The 23,118-nt window shown below is 35.3% G+C and overlaps 3 protein-coding genes across 6 annotated transcripts; 2 read left to right on the top strand and 1 right to left on the bottom strand.

The window, feature by feature from the left end:
• Nucleotides 1-9,174: 9,174 nt before the first annotated feature.
• MRL7-L (Thioredoxin superfamily protein) lies at nucleotides 9,175-13,644 on the top strand. 4 transcript variants are annotated; one of them, XM_086428880.1, is made up of 6 exons: nucleotides 9,175-9,297; nucleotides 9,580-9,734; nucleotides 9,860-10,407; nucleotides 12,970-13,051; nucleotides 13,156-13,267; nucleotides 13,364-13,644. In XM_086428880.1, the coding sequence occupies exons 2-6, from the start codon at nucleotides 9,588-9,590 to the stop codon at nucleotides 13,513-13,515; spliced, it is 1,041 nt and encodes a 346-aa protein (XP_086285006.1). In that variant the 5' UTR covers nucleotides 9,175-9,297; nucleotides 9,580-9,587; the 3' UTR covers nucleotides 13,516-13,644. The 4 variants fall into 4 exon arrangements, with proteins under 4 accessions (XP_086285006.1, XP_086285005.1, XP_086285007.1 ...); XM_086428879.1 differs by having other exon boundaries at nucleotides 9,175-9,293; nucleotides 9,574-9,734; XM_086428881.1 differs by having other exon boundaries at nucleotides 9,175-9,293.
• Nucleotides 13,645-14,553: 909 nt separating this feature from the next.
• LOC147382108 (cytochrome C oxidase assembly factor) lies at nucleotides 14,554-18,540 on the bottom strand. Its single transcript, XM_086428334.1, has 3 exons — nucleotides 18,409-18,540; nucleotides 18,140-18,244; nucleotides 14,554-14,904 (listed from the first exon to the last, which is right to left on the bottom strand). The coding sequence occupies exons 1-3, from the start codon at nucleotides 18,475-18,477 to the stop codon at nucleotides 14,863-14,865; spliced, it is 216 nt and encodes a 71-aa protein (XP_086284460.1). The 5' UTR covers nucleotides 18,478-18,540; the 3' UTR covers nucleotides 14,554-14,862.
• Nucleotides 18,541-18,653: 113 nt separating this feature from the next.
• On the top strand, nucleotides 18,654-22,809 carry ATG10 (autophagocytosis-associated family protein). Its single transcript, XM_086428387.1, is given in 8 exon segments — nucleotides 18,654-18,775; nucleotides 20,263-20,399; nucleotides 20,556-20,754; nucleotides 20,756-20,922; nucleotides 21,002-21,085; nucleotides 21,297-21,396; nucleotides 21,768-21,919; nucleotides 22,062-22,809. Coding segments are annotated over 7 exon segments (915 nt in total). The 5' UTR covers nucleotides 18,654-18,775; nucleotides 20,263-20,378; the 3' UTR covers nucleotides 22,254-22,809.
• The last annotated feature ends 309 nt before the right edge of the window (nucleotides 22,810-23,118 follow it).

Genomic DNA, 23,118 nt, shown 5'->3' on the forward strand with positions numbered 1-23,118 from the left:
AGTTTTGGAAATTTCAAAGACCTTATATAGGTGAGATGAGGTTCAGGGACTATTAAGAAAAAAAAAGTTTAGTAAATGGACTAATAAGAGATCGTTGAAAACTTAGGGACTATTTAGAAAAAAGTCCCTCCACCAGGTCCTTTAAGTTGATTTTAGAGATTTTACAGTAATTATTTTATTATAGAGATTGATGGTTGATTTTAGGTAGAAAAATAAAGAAATTTTTGTTAAATGTTGAAAATGTGGGTAATTATGTTTTTTTTTTAAAGAGCTGCTATTGACATCCCAACTTTTACTTATTACACCCCACCCCAATCAAAATTATCGGATCATTTTATTTATTTATTTTTGATGTCACAAGGTGAGCCCATGGATCCTTAGTAAGGGTGAAATCCTTACTAACTTAGTAAGGCTATACTTTTTTTTTTGTAATAATAATCTTTATTTTATTTCATTTTTAAATTTAGTGAGGGACAGTTTCAAAACTTGAATACCAAGAAACATGTAAGGGGGATTTTTTATTTGGAAAAATTACTTAAATTCCCTAGGCAGAAAGTAATCCTTACGTTTGAGGGCTTCAGCTTTCGGTAATAGTCCATTTAGTAAAACTTGTAGGGTTGAGCTGTAGAGGAACCATTGGTTTTGTGCACCGACTTCCACTAAAGAAAGCCAAGTTTTAAAGAAAGTTGGCGCCAGAACACAACTACTCTAGCACATTTCATTGACATCTTTGAATTGAAATTCATTTTGTTGTCGAATTAGCAGGCGAATGTGAGGCCATATTAGTAGATAGCAGAAAATATTTAATTTTCATTGGATCCCAGTATGAAAACTAGCTACTTCTGTCCATTAACACCATTTACTATCATTGTTATGTTTCCCTTTTCTTATAATAGTTGCATGTTTTTTTTTCGAGGTCAGGGTTTAAGTTGGTATGCCAGATGCCTTAGAGATGAGAGAGATACAATCCTTGGTGTGCCCAAGGCAAAGAGTGAGGTTCAAGTCTGATAAGAAATCTTGTGCTTGATGTTGGGTATGATTTCTTGAGGAGGAACTCTAGGGACTAGGGGTCCCTCCTATGCACTGAACATCCCCCCATGTTTCAACTCTTGGGGTGGGAATAATCTATCATGTTTAATTTTGGTTCTTTAGGATTATCTTGTCTTTTTTTTTGTATTTGTATTTGTATTTATATTTGTAATCATGTATGATAGATCAAAGCTTACCACAATAACCATTAAAGATAGATGGAGCTTCACAGGACGAATCATGCATGACAAACAATGAACGATGTATACACGTGGGAAAAAAATGATTGAGGACTTCATATCCACCACAGCTTTTAATACAATTTTTGAGAATATGGATTGAATGGTGAGTTTGATTTATGAACTAGCACTCCTTACCCAATACAACAATAACTGAATGAAATTGTCAGAGGCTTTCTTGGCCACTATCTTTGTTTTTGATACAGTTCTAGTTTAAAACAAAATTGAAATGTTTGTTTTGATTTGGAAACATCGAAAAGTTGGATAAGAATTCATGTTTTGAGATATCTTAAGTTATTTTTTACACTGATTCCTGTTGAGTTTAGTCCCAAATCGAACACTCATTGCCCTGTCTCTCTCCTTATAAGCTCCTGGGCCTCTCCACTCATTGCCAATTGGTTTTGAGTTGCACCCCCAAATTTATCATGGTATCAGAGCATGCCTTTCGCTCCCCCACATCACTCAGTTCATATATCCACGTGCTTTGGCTTCGTCCGGCCTACACGTGAAGGGGCGGGGTGGTGTTGAGTTTAGTCCCACATCATACACTTATTACCTTGTCTCTCTCCTTATAAGCTCCTAAGTCTCTCCACTCATTGCCAATTGGTTTTGAATTGGGCTCCTAAATTTATCAACCCTAATAGAATTTTATAGAAACCAAATCATATCTAGAGATAAACTCTATCCCTAATAAATCTCAACCAAATCAATCTAACCTTATCTTAATCTCAATAGATATGATACGGTGTGCCATAATACACCATATTACAATACAACATAACTAATTACTCTAATACCCTCCCACAATCGCATGTTCCTTTAAATAAGGAGCGCACAATTGGTTAATATCAAATTCTTTGAGATCGAAATTATTAAATGCTTGGTATTGCCAACGAGTATCCATCGTGCTTTCAGTGGTCATTGACTGTCTGTGAAGCCATCATTGTCGCATCACGTTCATCATGGTGTCTGTCGGAGCCAGTGGTCACTAAATTAGATTATATGATCTCTCCCAAAAGCATTTGATTGGATAACATGATTTGATAATTATATCTCGATTGAGATTATAAATGGCAAAAAAATGAAGACTATCAAGGAGAAGGAAATTGTAGAATACGAGTTGGAGATTTTATTCATGAAAAAAAATCTAATGAATAGTAGCCTACCGACAGTGTTGCCAATGTCGACAGTAGAAGGTGGATTTGTTAGATCGGCCTCTCAAAAGAGACTATGCTCTAATATCATAATAAATTTGGGGGTCCAACTCAAAACCAATTGGCAATGAGTGGATAGGCCCAGGAGGTTCTAAGGAGAGAGAACTGGGAACTAGTATTAATGTAGTGTACAAGAACCGGTACACTAGTAGAGTTTGGTTTTCAAAACATTGATAACTAAACCAATTCAATTGATACATTTTAGAAAGGGTGGTGTGACATGGATTCTCTATACTATAATATGTTTGCTATTTCTTTACAGGTTGACATGAGGGCACGGATTTATGGGGAACAAAATAACACACACAGTGTGAAAAAAGCCCAAATTTGAAGCTCTTGAGCCGTCAAATTTCATAAATTTGACGAACCAAGAGGTCAAATTGGCGTCGAATTTTTCATTGTCAATTTTTTTTTTCAACAGGTCGAAACTATCAAATTAATAAAGGATGGGAGAAATTTGACAATTCTAAACCGTCAAATCTGGAAACATCAAGAATTTTGACGGTCCTAGACCGTCAAAATTCAGTTTCTAAAATTCGTGGGCGTTGGCCCGTCAATTTTTTCTGTCGGATTTTCCAATTTTCACATAGTGATATACATACATTTCCAGTTATCTGACTGAGTTGGGAATTACTTAACCTTTTATTGTGTTTGTGATGGAGGAGATGAGATTTAACACAAGGTCCAAATTGTGGTTTATTAGTTCCTCAAATTGAGTTACCCTATTTTGAGGATGTAATTATTTGTAAGCATACCTGTGTTTGCGCACCTGTGGTTGTATGTATATGTCAGTAATTAGATTTGGCAAGCAAGACCATATACCCTAGAGAGGGTATCAAGAAGAATTTAAAATCTATACATATCTGCCATGAGACATTTGGTGTTGATTACATTCAAGATTCAAAATACTATTTAAATTTGATGTTTTGGTATCTTGAAATATAATCAAAGTATTTTATTTAAAATATTTTTTTTTTCATAAATAAATAAAAAAATAATAAATAAGTGATTGAAATGAAGGTTAAATCAAAATTTATACTTTTTTATGCCAATATCATTCTGAAATAAATATATCTTGGATCATTGTACTATAAAAGAACTTTGGAAATGATATATCATACTTTTCCTTGTTTTGGAAGAATTTTTCTCTCCTCTATGGTTCAAATAAGTTTTTTTGTTCCTCTCTCTCTGATTCCACCCTGCCTGTCTTTCTCTTATAAAACAGTAAAAGAGCAAAAAAGACAGAATGTTTCACTCAAAGTATTTCGAAATGGAGCAAAACTTTGAACTTTGATTACAATCATGATAGTAGGTTGTTCGAGAAAAAAGCCATGTCACCTTGATTGCACTGTAAGAACACAAGTTTTTTGTTTACTGGTTTAAGTGATTAAGAACTGTAATTTTTTTTAATATATAAAAATACTCACAAAACACATGGGATTACAGTTGTTCAGAACATGGAACAACAGTTTGCCTACAAGGGGCACAAGTAAAATCGATTGGATTTAGCGGCTAGTATAACTGAAGTTTGATGTAAACCAAACTAGAATAATACAGAGTAAGTACTCTTATATGTTTGGATTACAAAACGTAATTTGAAATTACATTGCATTTTTCATTCATTTGTTCTAAATTAAAATAGATGTTAAAATTCACAAAGTCGATACAAAGTGAAATGACGACCGTTTAAAAAACAAACCAATTGAACTCCATAATGGTGGGGGGATAGGGGTAAATGCCCTTCAATTTTGATGTTGTATTTGATATCAAGGTGAATATCCCAACACTAAATTTTGAGTTTCTGAAATCCCAAAACTTAGCTTTGGAGGAGACCCATTGTAGCACACAGTATCTAGTTTCCAAACAGTAGGTAATTATGTGCCTTATTAAAGCAAGTCCACAATGAAGATTCTATTAGGCAAACAATGATTTGTTTGCATCTCTGCACTGCAACACAAGGTTGGGATTTATTCCCTTTTAGTGGCCGACTGGCGACTTGGTATAGTATTTTGCCACTATTGGAATGCCAACTTTGCCAAAGGTCCTCACAATGTATTGAGAACAACGATGATTAGTGGCTCGAGTTCGACAGATTTGAGAGCAATGGTTTATTACTTTATTTTCACCTACAAGTGAAAAATAGATTTGACAGAAATTCCACAACTTTTGGATTTTGATGAATCCTTTTGGTTTTCAATGAAATTGCACATCACACCACCTTGATGTCTCAATGGACTGCACATAAGCAACACACTTCTGAAATAATCTTTAGACCATATGACTATCTCAATGGGCTGCACATAAGCAAAACAGTTGCTACAATGTAATGCTTTGAAGTCAAATAAAAAGATAAATAAATGGAATTTGTGCCCCTAAATTCAACAAATTCACAGAAATTCTGATTTTCTGAAGGCTAGTTAAATCTCTCAAAGAGGTAGTAAAGTGTTTTCTACCAATAAAGACTGGACAAATTGTTCAAAATAAAAACAATGGTAAAAAAACTCATCATCTTTTATTTGAGAACCAAAAAAGAAATATCACCCAATGCAGCTTTCTTCCATTTGTCACTAAGCACCATAACTTACCTCTAGATCTATTTGCAAAATGTGTAACTTTTCATCTGCAATGTCAAAAACAGAAAAATCAACACATTGAATCAAAATATTCCAAACTATACTTAGGTAATAATGCAAGAAACAGATGTGAAGGTACAAAAACATGCCTAAAGCAAAGGCAAGGCCTCATGATCACTCTCTGTGTCTTGGTGTAACTCTTGTACTTCCTCATTCTTTGAAACTTAGTTTAGAAAAAAGAGAGGCAATAAGGCTTTATGTTATATGAAATACGATATAAATGCTTTATTATTACATTTACCATCTATACCTTGGGAAACATCAACTGTATGATGGTACAATTTGCACAGTTTTTTGGATAATTCATTTCATGCATCCATGAAGATTTTGTATCTCTCGTTTGTACGTGCTGCAATACGAGCACATTAAGTAGCCTCTCAACACAAATAGTTAAATATCCATGTTTTTAACATTTCCTTCTCATCGCTCATCTTATGTGAATCGTTAACCCTAAATTTGCTAACCTCTTGCCTATCATCAGAATCAATCAAATTCCCACCAAGAATTGTTGGAACTTTATCAACTTGCAAGTTTTATCTTTGGAATGTTTCATCCAAAGCCTTAGCTGCTTTTGGCATTAAACACCCCAATTTGAACAGGTCAAACTCGAAAGGGGCACGCAAAAAAAAAAAAAAAAAAACATTTTTATCAAAAAATCGTCAACGGACCTAAGGGCCCAAATCTTCAAAATTCGGCGTTTTATTCAAAATAAAGGCCTTAGGACTTCCAAATAGGCCTATGGGCCCATTACGCGACTTACTTAATTTCTAAAACCCACTTCCCACCATAAACTTAAACTGCACCACCTCAATCCTAAACCCAACACAATCCTATACATTACCCTAAACCAATCTTAAATCCAACCATTACCCAATACTCAAATTCATAAAATTGAAATTCAAAACCATTCTCCTAACACATTTCTTAAATCACTTCACCACCCTATCCTACTATTCTCCCAACACACTCCTTAATCACTCCACCATCTTATCCTACTCTACATTTAACTTACCCTCCCATGTCATTCTCACGATCAATATCTCAAAACCGTAAGATAAATTTCATTCTTATCCTCATACAATTGAAAATTTCAAAAGAAAAATAAAGCAAACAAAATGTCATTTTCATTTGTTTTTAGAGTTGGACCCTTTTATCCCTAAAAATCACCCTCCGACTTTATATAAACCCCATCTTTTCACAAATCCAAACACACTCTCAACCTCATCTAAAAATATACTCACACCCCCCCCCCTCCTCTCAAGTTATCTTTCTCACACTCTTAAGTCACCACCTACAAACTCTCAACCTCCCTAAAACACACACTATACCTCCCTAAAAATATATTATCAGCCCCCTCTCAATCTAAAATCTTTATTCACCTTAATTATCTCTTCTCTTCTCCAAAAGTCTAACACAAATGCATCATCAAGATCAAGAATATCAAGAATTCAAGAAGAAGAACAAAAATGAGGAATACAAGCTTCAAGGTAAGGTTTAGTAGAAAATAATTCCCATCTCTCCTCTCTCCATCTCCTAACCTACTTCTTTCACTTCTTCATTTTCAATTTTTTTGAAATTCTACCTCCATAAAAATGTAAATATTTGTGCTCTAGTCACCATGGGGTCCCTCTCATAATGAGGTAACCCCCATGATCTAGGCTTTAAAAAAATCCCTCAAAGATTGAGGGTACAAAATTTCATTTTCAATAATTTTTCTTTCAAATTTTCTAAAAATGAAAAATGACAAAGCCATGGGTTACCACCTAACGTGGAAGAAATAGAGTGTGTAATACATTTCCTATTTCTTAAATGGATCCCTTTACCTAGATTTTAGATAGACTAATCCTTTATCCGTACGACAGTCACTACAAAAATAATTTTTCGAAACTATTTTCCAAGTACTCATTCACATCTTTTTTTCTAAAAAAAGAATGGTGGCAACTCCAAATCTAAGTAGTAGAGATCTTCGAAAACGAAAAAATTCATGTTTATAATATCAATTGGACTTCATCATCACTCTCCTCACTGGTGTAAGTACCTTGTGATTATGGTCGTCGTTAAAAACTGACACTTTCCATTTGGTGGTCAATATGTCATTTGTAATTGGCATGGTTGCCTTGCATCCACATTTAACAGTTGAATAACTTCTAGTTGTCTTTTTTCCTATTTTCATTCCCAATTCTTACTCTCTCATCGATCTTTTTTATCGCCTTCGAAATATATTTTCCTTGATGTGAGCAAACAAATGTCTTTTTGATCACCTCATTTGAGCCCCATAAGGACTTAGAAGTAGTTCAAGTCCGAATCCAAAATCCTTCTTGACGTTCGTAATCTTCATAGTATATTTTCGCTTCCTCACTTGATTTAAAAAACATCCCCGCATAGGGTGATTTTAACTTTTCAACATCTTTGTTAGGAGTTTGGAAATCAACATTTCCACCACTATGTATGTGGATTGTTGATGATCCCACAATGCATGTCATCGATAGGGACTCTCACAGAATGTCAATACCAATTGTATCCATGAATAGAACTCACAGAAAGTAATTGATGGGCTGCTCCAACTGATAAGAGATGAGAATTTAGGTTGGGAACCATCCATGGACTAGTGAAAAAGTGTTGGGTTATGTCTTCTATTATTGTATAAGGGATTGTCGTCGATTCAAACTGGATCTTTTGATGATCTGTTAACAACCCGCATGACCCGTTTAATTGTCCGGGGGCGAAACCCCTGGGAAAATATTGAGCCCATTTGGTTTGGTTTTGGATTCGACCCGTTTAACCTCTTTGTAACCCCCAAGTATATAAATGGTAAGAAATGAAACCCAAAAGGGTAGTGAGATACATACGAGAGACAGAGAGAAATTGTAACATAGTTCTTCTTTGGTTAATATAGTGAAATCGTCGTTTTTCGCCCGTGGACATAGGTCGATGCTTTGACCGAATCACATATATCTTATGTCATGTGAGATTCTTGTGTTCTTGTTTAATTTATACTTCAGATCATAACAGGGGCAGAGCTAGTAAGGAGTTGATGGGGGCAATTGCCCCCACAAAACTTTGAGACACCCCTATATTTTCAACTAATTACATGCCCCATTTGTCCCCATTTCCTCACCTCTTTCCCCATTTGCTCCCACACCCTCACCTCCCTCAAATTTTTGCCCCCACAGAACTTTGAGATGCCCCTATATTTTAAACTAATTACATGCTCCATTTGTCCCCATTCCCTCAACTCTCTCCAATTTTTACCCTCACAGAATTTTGAGACACCCCTATATTTTCAATAATTACACGCCTCATTTGTCCCCACTCCCTCACCTCTTCAATTTTTTGTTGATGACATTGCCTCTTGATCGGGACTTCTCAAATATTAATTGGACAACTTAAATATCATTTTCTTCAATTTCTAATTAAAAACCTCTTAATTTCTCTCTAAAACCATTTATCTTCACTAAACAACTAACCATAATTTGCTCCCACTATAGGAAAATCCTGGCTCTGCCCTGGATCATAGGGTTTAGTCTAACTAAAAGGAATCGCAAAGAAATATGAAATCTCAACAATGTAAATATAAAATTTAACTGTCAATGACATTTCTAAGTAATACATCTTCTTTGTAAATGATAGTTCAAATCTCTAATGTTCAAAAGAGAACATCAAAACATAACTGTGTAATATAGTGATTACCCATTATGCTTGGCGTTAGACACTGTCATAGGGTGAACCCAGTATTCTTTCTAGTTTCTCCAAGATGTTTGAATTAAAGAAAGATTTGAACATAAAAAATAAAAACAACAACAAAAAATTAGGAGGAAAAAAAAAGAGGCTGTAATTTAGTGTTAGAGGACTCAAATTTTTTTTTTTCTTAAAAAAAAAAAAAAAAAAAAATGGGGTAGGGTTTACAAGCAGAAGAGTGAATTGGCGGGAGAGAGAAGAAATAAAATACTTTTTTTTTTCAAAGATAGATTGACTCGTCCGAGACGAGTTGACTCGTAAGACTCGTTACCGGGTTTTAAAACCATTGGCCCAAATAATTAGAGATAGAGAGCACTGCTTATCCATGTGCCCTGTAGCACTAGTACAGTGCTCTGCTCTGTGGGCGGGGGTTTTGTTCAATCAAAGGGAGAGGAAGAGTGGAGAGGGTCGATTCTGAAATTCTCAAACGAAAATCTCAAGTATGTATGTATGAACATCCTTCTCTTTTAATCTACAAAGTACTGAACCCAATATATATATTTCAATACTTATTTTTTGTTTTTAATCTAATAATTGGAGATTATTGAGTTTGTTGAAAATTCAATCTCCAACTCTGTTAAATGAAACAAAAAAGCAAGCTTTAAATTACGTTTATAAATATTATTTATTTATATCTTCCTCATGGATTAAGGAAGATAATACCCATTTCCCATAGATATATTGTATTATCTAATAATGGGTTTTTTTTTTTTTTTGGAGGGGTAGATTTGAAAATGGTGACGCTGCAATTAACTAAGACAAGGTTCCAGTGTTTGTTTCCATCTCTAAAAGAGGCTTCTTCTACTCTTATTCCTTTCTTAAATCATAAACACACAAATTTTAAAATTATTATGTCTTCAAGGATCAAGTTCCCCATTCTGGTACACTCACAATTCTTTTCTTTTCTTTTATTTTCTTTTCTTCTTTTTTGTTGACAAATCATTTTAATGAGTCTAATTAATAATTGTGCATGTCTACATAATTAATTATTGGATATGTCTTAAAGGAGGTGGGTAGTGGGAGGAGAAGAGGAACAAGAAGTACCAAACTACTGAGGGCTTCTAATGAAGTAGTTGAGGAGACTGTTTTTGATGATGGAAACAAGAAAGAGCGAAAAGCAAAATCCAATAACAAAGATGAGGAAGATGATGATGACATACTTATTATGGATGATGAGGAAAGAAGAGAATGGAGGAGAAAGATTAGACAAGTTATCGACATGAATCCCCATGTCGAGGAGGAATCAGACCCCATCGAAAAAACTAAGAAGATGCAGAAACTTCTTGCTGACTATCCACTTGTTGTCGACGAGGAAGACCCTGATTGGCCCGAAGATGCGGATGGATGGGGATTCAACTTGGGCCAGTTTTTCAACAAGATTACCATCAAGAACGTCAAGAAGGATGATGATGATTACGACAGCGATAAGGAGTTGGTGTGGCAAGATGATAATTACATTCGTCCAATCAAAGACATTACCACTAATGAATGGGAAGAGACGGTCTTCAAGGATATCAGTCCTCTCATAGTTTTTGTTCATAATCGATATAAAAGGTTTGTCTCTCATTAATTTGTCCATATGTCTTTTCTTTTTTCCCCCCTCTTATATCAATTGAAACTACTGCATTGATTATCGCTTGCATTTCTAACATGAAAATACAAAATCCCTTGTCGAAGTTGACTTTTGATTCCCTTTTTCTAAGTAATGACATATTGGCAAGTTTGTTCCCTTTTTTTTTTTTTTTAGGGTGAAATATGTGTGTTGAAGATGTATGAGATTTAAGGTCTGTTTTGAACACAGGTCATACTACCAACACTCACAAACCTTACCAACTTAGCTAAGTTGGCACCTTCTCCTTCTACTATTAGTTGCAAGTTTGTCAAAAGTCCTAAGTCCTTCTGATGATGTTGTAATCCAATCCTCCTCATTAGTTTAGTTCTTACCATGTTATATCCACAACTGCTGCCTTTTATTGGCATTAACCACCCAAACTACCTAATATCAAGGTGGTTTTTTTTTTTTTAATAAGCCAAAATTATTGAAAAGAGGATAAGAAGTCCTCGAGGAGAATACAGGGACAAAGGGGAGAGAAGACAGATAAAGCAAAAGATCATTCCCTAATTACATTTTCCCATCTAAACAAAAGATCTTCAAAAAAGAGGCCTCTAAACTCCTTGAATTGCTTACTTCAAAATAACAACAAGCCCAAAACATTAAAAATAATCTCCAGCAAGGTGTTCTTCCCCTTGAACGTGCGTAAGTTCCTTTCACCCCACAAGCCCCAACCGATTGCAAATGGAGTAAGCTTCCAAAGAATTGTCCATGTGTTAGAAACAGAGTGAGATTTCCAGCTAAAAAGGAGAGGAACCACCGAACTAGGAAAACTCCAAGGGACACTAAACAAAGAGAGAAAAAGAGACCAAATGCCATGTGCCACCTCACAATGAATCAGAATGTGATCCACCGACTCACCACTAGACTTGCATAAGCAACAAAAATCAATTAAGATAAAGCCCTTATGTCTAAGAGAATTAATTGTTAGCACATTATTCAAAGCAGCCAGCCACATGAAAAAGACACTTTAGAAGGGGCCTTAGAAGCTCAAATCAAGGAAGATGGAAAGCAAACCTCAGTGATGTCATCTAGAAGCAAATAAAAGAACCTAACTGTGAAGCAACCGTTCCCGTTGCCTTTCCAAATTCGACGATCCTCTTTGTCCATCGAAGGCCTCAAAGAAGCTAATAATTCCAAGATAGAGATTGCATCCCCAATCTCCCAATCGTTCAATCTTCTTCTAAAACCCAGATCCCATAACTCTCCCCTCTTAGTAGGAATCAAAAAGGTAGAGACATGCATTATTTTCCTCAACGAAATCGAGTACAGCCCGAGAAATAGAAACTGAAAAGGAGTGTCAATGCACCAACTGTCCTCTTGCTTTAATGTACCTAAATGGGGGATCTTTTGAACTTACTCTTTGGCTTGAATCTTGCTTTCGACACTTCTCAGCTCTTCGTACAATCTGTAAACAAAAATGGGGGTCCTGAATCCATACTTTTCTGAGTTCTTATCAAGTAAGTGGCCATTGGGTGTGGGATGATCTTTCACTCAGAAGCGAATAGATCCATTCCTTCCAATATTTTATCTTCTAATTTCTAAACTATGAAGAGATTGTAATGTTCGAAATCCTGAAATACTGAAAATGTGATATTCATGGAATTTTGGCTTTTTTAGGTCTTAAATAGCATCTCCTGGAGTCACATTTTCCAAAGAGAACTTCTATTGCCACACCAACTTTTACTAATACCACCCCAAGATCTGTGCTAATTCTTTGATGATTTCTTATGAATTGGGGTGCTCTTAGCAAAAGTAGTTGTGGCAATAGAATCTCTCTTCATAAATCACTCAATGGGAACTCATGCACGCTGTTTACACTGATTCTAGGCTTAAATCTGTGTTTTTAAGGTACAAAGGAATGTTTGTTTCAAAAATTTATCTGCTTTATTTGCTGGGGCACACATCATGGGGAAGTAAATGAATTATTGGAATGCATTATGGGTTTCTGGATGTTTCACTATTTCTTGTATGATGTCCCATTGGAATGTTTTATCTATATTAATTTTGTGCTCGTTTTGAGGATCACCTTACTATTAAAATAGAGTAGTGATAATCTGAGTTACCCACATGGCATACTTAATCGACACCCCTAACATGATTTGTTCGGAAACCGTAGATCTATACTCCTCGGTATACACTCTTTATAGGGAAGTGCAGTTGTGTATCCCGAGGCGTGCAGATCTACGGTTCCGAACATGTCATGTCAGGGGTATCGATTGAGTATGCCACGTGGGTAAGTCAGATTATCACAATTCAATAAAATGTCGACTCCAGTCCTGGGGTTGCAGCAAGTGTTCATTAAAAGAGGATAGTAAAGATTAGTGTATGCTAATTGAGGATGTATCCTTTGAATCTCTTAAATCATAAAAGCTTAGATATGCAATCGGCTTCTGTTCTTCTCTATAAGATCTCACAATTGGCTTCAAGTGATACTATGTTTGAATTTAATTAACAATTTGAATGTTGGTATAAAATTTTCTTTTGGATATGATCTTCTTCAGACCCAAGGAAAATGAAAAAGTGAGGAATGATTTGGAGAAAGCAGTACACATCTTTTGGAACTCCAGACTGCCTTCCCCAAGAGTAAGGAAATCAAATCCATTTTAATCATCTCCCTCCATTGTTTTCGAATCCCATTTCTGTAGATATTACTGTTTCCTGACACTCTAATAATATTGTATGAACAGTGTGTTGCCATTGATGCTGTTGTCGAGCTTGATCTGGTTTCTGTTCTCAAAGTCACAGTCTTCCCTGAGATTATCTTCACCAAAGCTGGGAAGATTTTGTACCGTGAGAAAGGTAGGTATTAACTTATCAAATAATCAAATAGTGGGTGCTATTTCTTTTACCTCTGCCATCATTCATAATCACGTAACTCACCATTTTTTTTTATAGCAATTCGAACAGCAGATGAGTTGTCGAGAATAATGGCATTCTTCTACTATGGGGCAACCAAGCCACCATGCTTGAATGAAGTTGGAGACAACCAAGAAGTGATCCCCTCCCGTCCCAAACAACAGCAAGTAATACTTGAAGGAGAGAATTAGTGTTGTATACAGATTGATGTGCCAAGTAAAAGCAATGTAATTTCAAATTACTTTTTGTAATCCAAACATAAAAGAGTACTTTGTATTATTCTAGTTTAGGTTTACATCAAACTTCAGTTATACGTGCCATAGGTAGTCATCGAGTACTGACCGCTAAATCCAATCAATTTTACTTTTGCCCCGTGTACGGGGGGGTAGCCTTTGCTGCAAACTGCTGTTCCATGTTCTAAACAAATGTGTTTTGCGAGGATTTTTGTAAACAAAACTCGAGTTCTTACAGTGCAATCAAGGTAAACATGGTGACATGCAGTAAGGTGATTGTGTATTTATGTTTTTTATCAGCCAGGAGGGTGATTGTGTTATATCGCTTATTTTCCCAAGCAACCTACTATCATGATTGTAACCAAGGTTCAAAGTTTTGTTCCATTTCGAAATACTTTAAATGAAACATTCTGTTTTTTGACATATTAAAATTTTGAATGAAACAAGTTAAAGCATATTGGTACCAATAGCATTTGCTCTTTTCTGTTTTACTAGCGAGGGGTGGGCAGGGGAAAATCAGTTCATTGAGAGAGGTGGGGGACAAAAGTCTTATTTGAACCATGGAAAAGTATGATATATCATTTCCAAAGTTCATTTATATACACTTGAAAATTTTAATTTCTATTTTTATTTATGCATAAAATACAATGATCCAATATATATTATATTTATTTCAGAGTGATATTGGAATAAAAAGGTATAAATTTTTTATTTAACCTTCATTTCAATCACTTAAAAATTATTTTTCTATTTTAAAATATTTTGATTACATTTCTAGATACCAAAACATCCAATTTAAATAGTATTTTGAGTCTTGAATGCGGTTCCACGCCATGTCTCATGAAAAATATAGATAGATTTTAAATTCTTCTCCAGGGTATGGCCTTGCCAAATCCCATTATTGATGTATACAACCACAGGCGTGCAAACACGTAAGTATGCATACAAATAAATACATGGCAATGGCATCCACACAATAGAGTAAATCAATCAGAGGAACTAAAAACCCACATTCGGGACCTTGTATGAAATCTCATCTCCACCATCACAAACACAGTAAAAGGTTACTCAGTCAGATAACTGGAAATGTATGTATGTATGTAGTAGTTTTCCCAAAAATAATGAGATAATTGGAATAAAGCCATTCTTCTATTCAAGTCCTGGTGTCGGCAGTGAACTAGTAACTTGGAGTAAGCAAAATTTGATATGTATAGTCTCAGACTCTCAGTAAAACAAGCAACTGAGTCGTTATGATTTTTGAAATCAACTAAACAACTCATGGATTGGAGACAACCAAAGATCCAACTAGTAGCCCTTGTTCCCACGAATCCGTGCCCTCATGTCAACCTGCAAATAAATAGCACACATATCATAGTATAGAGAATCCATGTCACACCATTTTCTAGTATGTATCAATTGGGTTGGTTTAATCATTCCATGTTTTGAAATCCAAGCTCTGCCAGTGTACTGGTTCTTGTTAATGCCAGTTCCAAGACGAAATAAAGGAGAAGAGACATCATGATTGGGAACCAGTGTTAAAAAAAAAAAATTAAGTTTTATCCATCTTCAACCATTCGGTCAGGTGTTAATCTAGAATGTCTAACCAATGGGCCACCACTTAGAGGGAACAAACATCAGTTGCTTGATTTTAACGTTGTGGCATCAAAGTGATCCATATACTGATCGCCAATAGGGGCTATATCAATTAGCAAAAATCCAACTGACCCATCTTGTTCTAATCTACGTTAGATACTTCACTCAGCTTTTCAATCCAACAAAAGATCGAAAAAGAAGGCATGTGGAAACATTTAGCTAACCAGCTCAATGATTATGGATCGTGACATTGCTCTGCCAATAAAAGGCCATGGGAAGCTAACGCCAAAAAGACCTCCTGTAATCTTTTCATTGCATTTGGCTCCAGCAATGGGTCTATGCCAGGGCCCCGAGTAGTTGTCTTTTTACACTAGAATGGATGAATTAACTGCTCATGTTTGGAGAGGGGGAGGGGGCTTTGTTGTATGTTATTGTCCAATGCCACAGTTCTGGTTGATTGAGTTGAGACTAGACAACGAGATAGATGCAGAACCCAAACTATGGAGATCATCTATAAAACCGAGAGTTTTACAGAAGATAGGGCCAAAGCAATGCAGTGGCTTTAGCAAGGAGAAGCAAAGAGGTTAACCAGTAGATAAGATTAGTGGGTCAGAAATACCACAAAATAACCAGTTATGTCTTCTAGGTTTAGTTATTTATAAAGAGCAAGAATTGAGAAGGGGGGGGGGGGGTGTTTATAGGTAAATGCTTGGTTAGTGGTTAGTGACAGGTAATATACAGGTAATATGGTCAGTGGTTAGCATAAGAAGTATGGATTCAAGAGGGTTTGAACCTAGGACATGGGAACAATTCTCCACATGTCTTGCCACAATAGCTAAGTGGCACTTCTTCAGAATTTAGGTATTTCTTGTCCTTTAATCTTAACAATTGGTTCATCCCTAAAAGCATCCCAACTCCTGACTAAAGTTGCACTACACATATACTGTCTCGGACCTATTTATCTAAAAACCTTAGTTTTCAGTGTATCCTCCATTGTTGTAGTTACTGTTTTTTTGCATTTATCTCCGTACTGTTTTTGTATACCAACACTACATCATTTGCAAATAGCAGACACCAAGAGACCTTTCCATGAATATGAACAAATAATCCAGCCATAACCAGTGCAAACACTAGTTAGTCCAACATATATGTCCTTAGTAACATCAATATTTATTTTTGATCGGTCTTAGTAACCTCAATATACTAGCTTTGAACTCCCCTTTTCCCCCAAAACATGCCAAATTTACTCTCTAGAGAATCTATCATATGTTTTACCTATAATAATAAAACTATTCATTTCATACTCGACGAGACGATCCTATTGCCGGTGTAGTAAACGAAGACGAAGCACGATCTTATTTATTTTATACTTCCTTCCGCTTTCGACCTTCCCTAGGTAGATATCCATGAAGCAGCTTTTTCAACTTAAGTGAATAGATCCGTTATTTCCTATTGTAGTGGTTCCCTAGTTATCCATGTCATTTTCTTCGAAAGAATGTGTCCTGAAGCCATCGCAACTTACCAGACAAAGCCAAGACGAACCCCTTTCCACGGCAAAAGCAAGGAGTACGCACAAGAATTTCAATTTTCTTCCTCTTTTTCCAAAACCTTTTGATCTAAAAGTATTATTTTCTTGTCTTGAACCATAATCCATTCTCTCCAATTATTTCTGAACCTTACCAGTCAATCACTAGTTTCTTTTGTGTTTGGTCCCCCCACCCAAAAAAAAAAAAAACATTTTTAGGAGGATGTTGAGAAGGATGAGTAGAAACACAATGAAATCTTGAATTAGAAACAAATGCATTCTTGAAAATGTAGGAGCAGCTCCAAAAGGTGATAAAATATGAGAAAGTTGACCATGATGGTTTAGGTAATTTACAATGAAGATTGATAATAACCTTGTTTAAAAAGGACATACAGTAAAGGTTTTAAAAGAGTGAAAGAAATATTAAAATGGATGTCAATGCAGATAGCGTTGATTTGATAATTGTTGAATTAATGAAGGAAATGGATTTAGGTAGATTTAAATGGATGAACATAATTTGTAGAACTGACCACAAATCTTTGAGGTGGGGCTTTGATGATGATGATGATGATGCCAGAGGAATAAATAAAGGAAAAGGTTGCAAAACCCACCTTTTACCTTAATCATTCTATGCACTGGGATTTGATTATTGTTATATATATAATTTTTTTTATTTATTATTATTTTATTTCTATTTTTATTGTTTTTGAAGAGGGGGGGGGGGGGGGGGGGTGTTGAGAGTCCCAAATTTCCCCTACAATCCATCAGTTCCCACAATCTAACTCTTGGATTTGAAGATTCAGGGGCAAATCCCCTACCTAAAGGTATTTTTGAATTTCTCCTGAAATCCAATTATTTACCACACTCTACTTTAGAATGTGCTCCTCGAACACTAAATAAGTCATATACCCCAATTAAAGTGACCACCTACAAATTCAAGTGATCTTGAATGGATTTGGGAAGATTTTAAGTAAAATTGTCTAATCCTTCTCTAGTTCCACTAATTTATCTTCGTTCCTTTGTCATTTTCAATAGGGATTCATCACCTTGGTAACGAGAAGACAACACTTTTAGAGCATCTTGACATGTCTACATGTATTGACATGTCATGGGAAACATCCTAATTCGTATGACACGGCACCCTTCATTTCAATGTTTTTTTTATTAGAATAATGATTTCTAAAATAGGCCAGTGCCCTCAATTCATCCCCCCATCCATTGTAGATATGTGTCTCATCATCCTACACATAACTAAATACAAACATTATTGGTTCGATGCTCTTGCCTCCAAATCCAAGGGCTTGATAATAATAAGACCACGACATAGTACATGGTAATGCAACTTTAGTAAAGAGTAATGACATACGTAGAAGAAGGGACAGCCAAAGTAAGTCCTACCTTATAGGGGGAGGGGGCAAGTGAACAACAATAAACATAGAAAGCATATTGAGGTTAAAAACATGCCTGGCCTCTCTTGCAATTGAAATAGGTTTCTCTAAGCCCCACACACTCAGTCGATATGGCAGGGCTCTTTTCTCCTGCACATTCTCTATATGTTCTCTTCTCAACCTAATAAAAATACAAAACCAACATCACAAAACTGCGTAATCAGACATACATACATTATGGGTTGTTAGTCATCTCAATTTTCAATATAGAATTTCCACATACCCATATCATGTTTTCTTTTCACACACACACGCACAGATAAGAGTGGTTGGTTGGTTGGTTACCTTAACACAATCAGTTTCGCTGAGACACTTGACCAGTTCCATTGCGAGGCCTTTGCAAGACTTTGACATCTCTCTCTCTCTCTCTCTCTCTCTCTCTCTCTCTTCACAACAGATGATTTTGAAGGAGAACTGGAGAAAACCTCCCACTTGTGTGTTAGGCGGTGTTCGCTATCAATGGATCGGATCAGTCCGAAGTTCGGTCCAATTAGAGTCCGAAGTTCGGTCCGATTAGAATCCGAATTTATAATTTATCAAATCGGTTCTAAATCAACATCTCCCAGTCCAATTGAAAATTCTCTCTTTTCTTCTCTCTCAGCGAACACTTTTACGCGACGACATCTCTGCAATTTCTGATTGTTTTTAAAAGGTATACACTTTTCTTACATTTTTTACATTATCATCTATGGTTCAAGATGTTAGGGTTAGGTTTTCTTCCATTAGTTTCTATTTTGGATACTTTCTTTGATCATCTAATAAATTTCATCATAGTTTATTTTCTTCTTTTTTCTAAGATGTTTTAAGTAATTTGGTTCCTCCTGTTTGATTTGGTCAATTGATAAAAATTAATTTTAATTATGGTGATATGCACTTCTAATCTTCAACTGCTTCTTAATTTTACTCTTTGAAGTGATTCCTCCTGTTTGATCAATTTTTCTCACTCCAAATTTCTTTCATATGGATGTTGGGTCCAAAAACTACACATTAGATCTGCTGTGAAACTTGGTTTTCCCATATTGAACAAACAATACTTGATCCTTGTCTAAGAATCTGCCTTGCTCATCAATTTAACTACCCTGGCTGATGGATTTCTTTCTTAATAGTCCCTAAGTTATGGGCGGTAGCTTGATAATCCATTTAGTAAACTTGTCTTTTCTTAATGGTCCCTCATTATTTTCTAGCTCGCCACTCTTTATTTATTGTCGAGATTGCCACTTTTTATTTATTGTCAAAATCAACATTTTTTTATTTATTGTCGAGCTCACTACTTTTATTTATTGTCAAGCTCACCACTTTTATTTACTGTTGAGCTCGCCACTTTTTAACTATTGTTGAGATCAACATTTTTTTATTTATTGTCAAGATCAATGTTTTTTTATTTATTGTCGAGATCAACATTTTTTATTTATTGTCAAGCTCACCACTTTTATTTATTGTCTAGCTCACCACTTTTTATTTATTGTTGAGATCAACATTTCTTATTTATTGTTGAGCTCACCACTTTTTATGAATGTCATAAATTGACTAGTTATTACACTGGTTTATATGTTGTACACATTTACCACAATAAAATATCACATTGTTCTAAGCATGATTCTCTTATCAGTTTTCAGAGTATTTATGTACATGACTTCCATTACAGTAATGGAGTCACTTGTTGATAACCTAGTTATCTAGTTATAAACCACTTGAGGGGTTGTCTTTAGATGGAGGTCAATCTCACTCGGGCTGATTACATGTTATTAGTTCTTTACCTACTCCCTTTTAAATTCATTTTGTGAGGGACTATTAGAACCCCAAAAATATGTTTGAAGTACTTATGAAAAAAAAAAATTGTTTGAAGTCTATCAAACAATTGCATGACCATATCTTAGCCACACACGACAAGTTGCAGACAATCCTCTATAATCTAAATGCCCAAATCTCTCTTCTATTATTTGTATTCCTTTAGTTTTGTTGCACTCTACACTTTCAAGATTTATTTAGTTTTGTTGCAATTCTAAACGTATGTGGGTTTTTATTGGGCTTCTGAGTCAGGCTTGGCCCATCCCTAGGCCCAATATGATTGGCTCTAAATGATTCCATAAACACCTTTAAAATAATATTCTTATTTTGTCTTATTGAAAAAAAAAACAGGTTTTGTTGTCAATTTTGAGTGTTCAATTCGGACCCTCACATTCCTATTCCTCCGCTTGCTTGGCTTATCTTGCATAGGCTGACTACTCTACCTACTATAGCTACTTCTAGCTTCTATGGTAGAGTGCAGGAAAGAGGTATATCTAAAGTAGTTCTATCACTTGCTCATATGTTTGCTACTAGAACACTACGGCTTAATCTGATGTTTCCTACTTTTATCTAGTTCCATCAAGTGTAGCACGTAAGCTTGACTTGACTAAGTGCTAATGGTAATCAATCCCTTCCATTTTTAGCAGTATCAAATTGAGCAAACTATGGGTGTCCCTTCTTCATGGAATGGAACTATCTCTTCAAGTGATTTTTGTGTTGCTGCAAGAGCCCTTTCTGAGAAATGGAAAGTAGCCAACCCTGTACTCCCTCCATGGACATGGATTTCTTCTCCAAGACCATCTTGGGTTGCTTCTCGCGAGGCTAGTGATGTTAAGAATTCTTATCAGTCTTTTTTTTTTATCCTTTTTTCTTTTTTCCTTTTTGTGCACTATTTGTTCCTCTAAAACATCAGTTTCTTGCATTTATTTCGCCTTTCTTTCTTTGTTTCTCCTTTTTCAGGTAGAAGGATATTTATCTCTCGAAAACTTGTGTTGCCACGAATCCAATGAGGTCAGTCATAGGTACCATTGAAACTCAAGTTTTTCAACCACTTAGTTGATGTTTTCTGCCTTTAGAAATACCTTTACAGGAAGATTGTGATGATGGAAGTTATTCTGGGAAAGAAGATCCTAATAACAATGAAAATGAAGAGCCTACTGATAATGCAACATTGGTATAACTCAATTTTTTCATCTTTGGCTCATATTGTTGAACATAATCATTAAAGCTTATTTACATGAAGCACCATGATTCAAAGATTAGTACCACATAAAAATCAGTTAATTTAAGCATGCGATATAGTAAAACAGAAGATTTTTATTGATATGTTGAATGATATGCTAATTCTTTATTCTTGCTTTCTCCTTTTTTATTCCGTTTGAAAGGTTCACAGCTACAATCAAGAAATACATTTCTATGACTTCCACATAGTGTACAGTACTTCATACAGGGTCCCTGTGCTCTATTTCCGTGGGTATAACTGTGGTATGTATATACATATTTCCAATTATATCATGCACAAACAATTGATAGCAAATAGTTATCATCCGATACGATGAATCTCATATATATATGATGACATTTTTGAAGGGGTTGAATGACCATATGATTAAATGATGCCCATGCCACATGAAATTATTCGCATTTTATGATAAGCACCCATGTTTTTAAAAAAAAATTGTACAAAGTTCCACGCAAGATTTATGTAGTCAGTCAGAGATCCAAGAGTACAAGATTCCTGTATCCAGACTTTGAAGATATCCCAGGATGTAAAGTTTCTATGCATGTTTGCATCTATGCTAGTATTTTAATCCATGTTTAAATCTATTTCCAAAGTAACCTGTTGTTATGTGTAGATGGACAACCTTTGGCATGGGATGATATTGAAAAAGACATTTTCTCTTCAGTGAATACATTCATTGTGTTGGTTGGACATCTTTGCACCTTCTCCATGCAAAGCTTTTATTTGGTGGAACTCGCGTTGTATTTTATAGATGGTTTGGATTATACATAACTTTCGTTTACATCTTGTCACCATTTTCTTGATGCTTCTGGTGATGGAAGATTAGTTAAGTTGTGAAGCCATGGTCTCGGTCTTGTCACTTGTGCTCTAGAAGTCTCTGGTAACATTCATTTCTCATTCATGGCAGGAACATCCCTACTTAAATCGACCGTGGTACACATTACATCCATGTGGTACCAGTGAGTGGATGAAGCTGTTGTTTCTTGATATTACTTCACTTACAAAATATGAAGCAATGATCGGGCAATATTTGGTGTCATGGCTATCAGTTGTTGGTCAAGTAGTCGGTTTAAGGGTTCCCCTTGAAATGCTTAATTAACTCTAATTTGTATTATACAACTTTTTTATGAGTTTGCTAGGAAGTAGTAATCAAGGTGCACTGAAAGAGAAGAAAAAAGAAAAACTTCGCTGGCCCTGCACTGAATTTGCATCCTTGCCCTGCACTGAATTTGCATCCTTGTTCTATGAAGTAACATTATATATATTTGTGTCAATTGCTTTTCTCTCCTTTCTTTGGTGTCTTAGTTCTGCAACAACGTTTGGATGAATGACCATTGACCTGATTTAACTAATAGAAATCTGTCCAACCAAAATAAGTATTTGTATAATAATAATTTGTTTGGAGTGTTTTAAGTAATAACAACAAATAGCATAGCTAGCTACGTACCCACCCACTGAGATGTCAACGTGGGTTCAATAGGGTTTGAACCAAGGTCACACGCCTTTACCAATGTAGCTAAGTTGGCACCTTCAAAGTTGGGCTTATCTGACTTCTAAACAAATTTGGAAAAATCACTTCCATTTTCTGTCAATTTTTCAGATATAATTGAAGACATAATTTGAAGAAGTTGAAAGAAGATGGATAAGTATTCTTACAAATATGTAAATTGATTACAATTAAAAAACAAATATCCTACAAATTTAAAATTAAAAATTAAAAAAAATTTAAAAAAAAAAAAAAAGGCAATAAGATTTTATGTACTTTATCCTTCAATTTTTATTTTTTACTGTTCTTTTCAACCTTAAATCCTATCTAATTCAACCTTCCAACCTCAAGATTGTGTCTTCTAAAGTTGAAAAATGAAGGTTTGAAGCTGAGGTTGCATAGATGAAAAATAAACCTTCGATTTTTCTCCCAAAACCAGTCATCTTCAATCACTTATGGAATTTCGAGATTTTTTTTT

This window comes from Akebia trifoliata, chromosome 16, assembly GCF_017979445.1.
Source record: "Akebia trifoliata isolate Shusen 1 chromosome 16, ASM1797944v1, whole genome shotgun sequence".
Taxonomy (NCBI): domain Eukaryota; kingdom Viridiplantae; phylum Streptophyta; class Magnoliopsida; order Ranunculales; family Lardizabalaceae; genus Akebia; species Akebia trifoliata.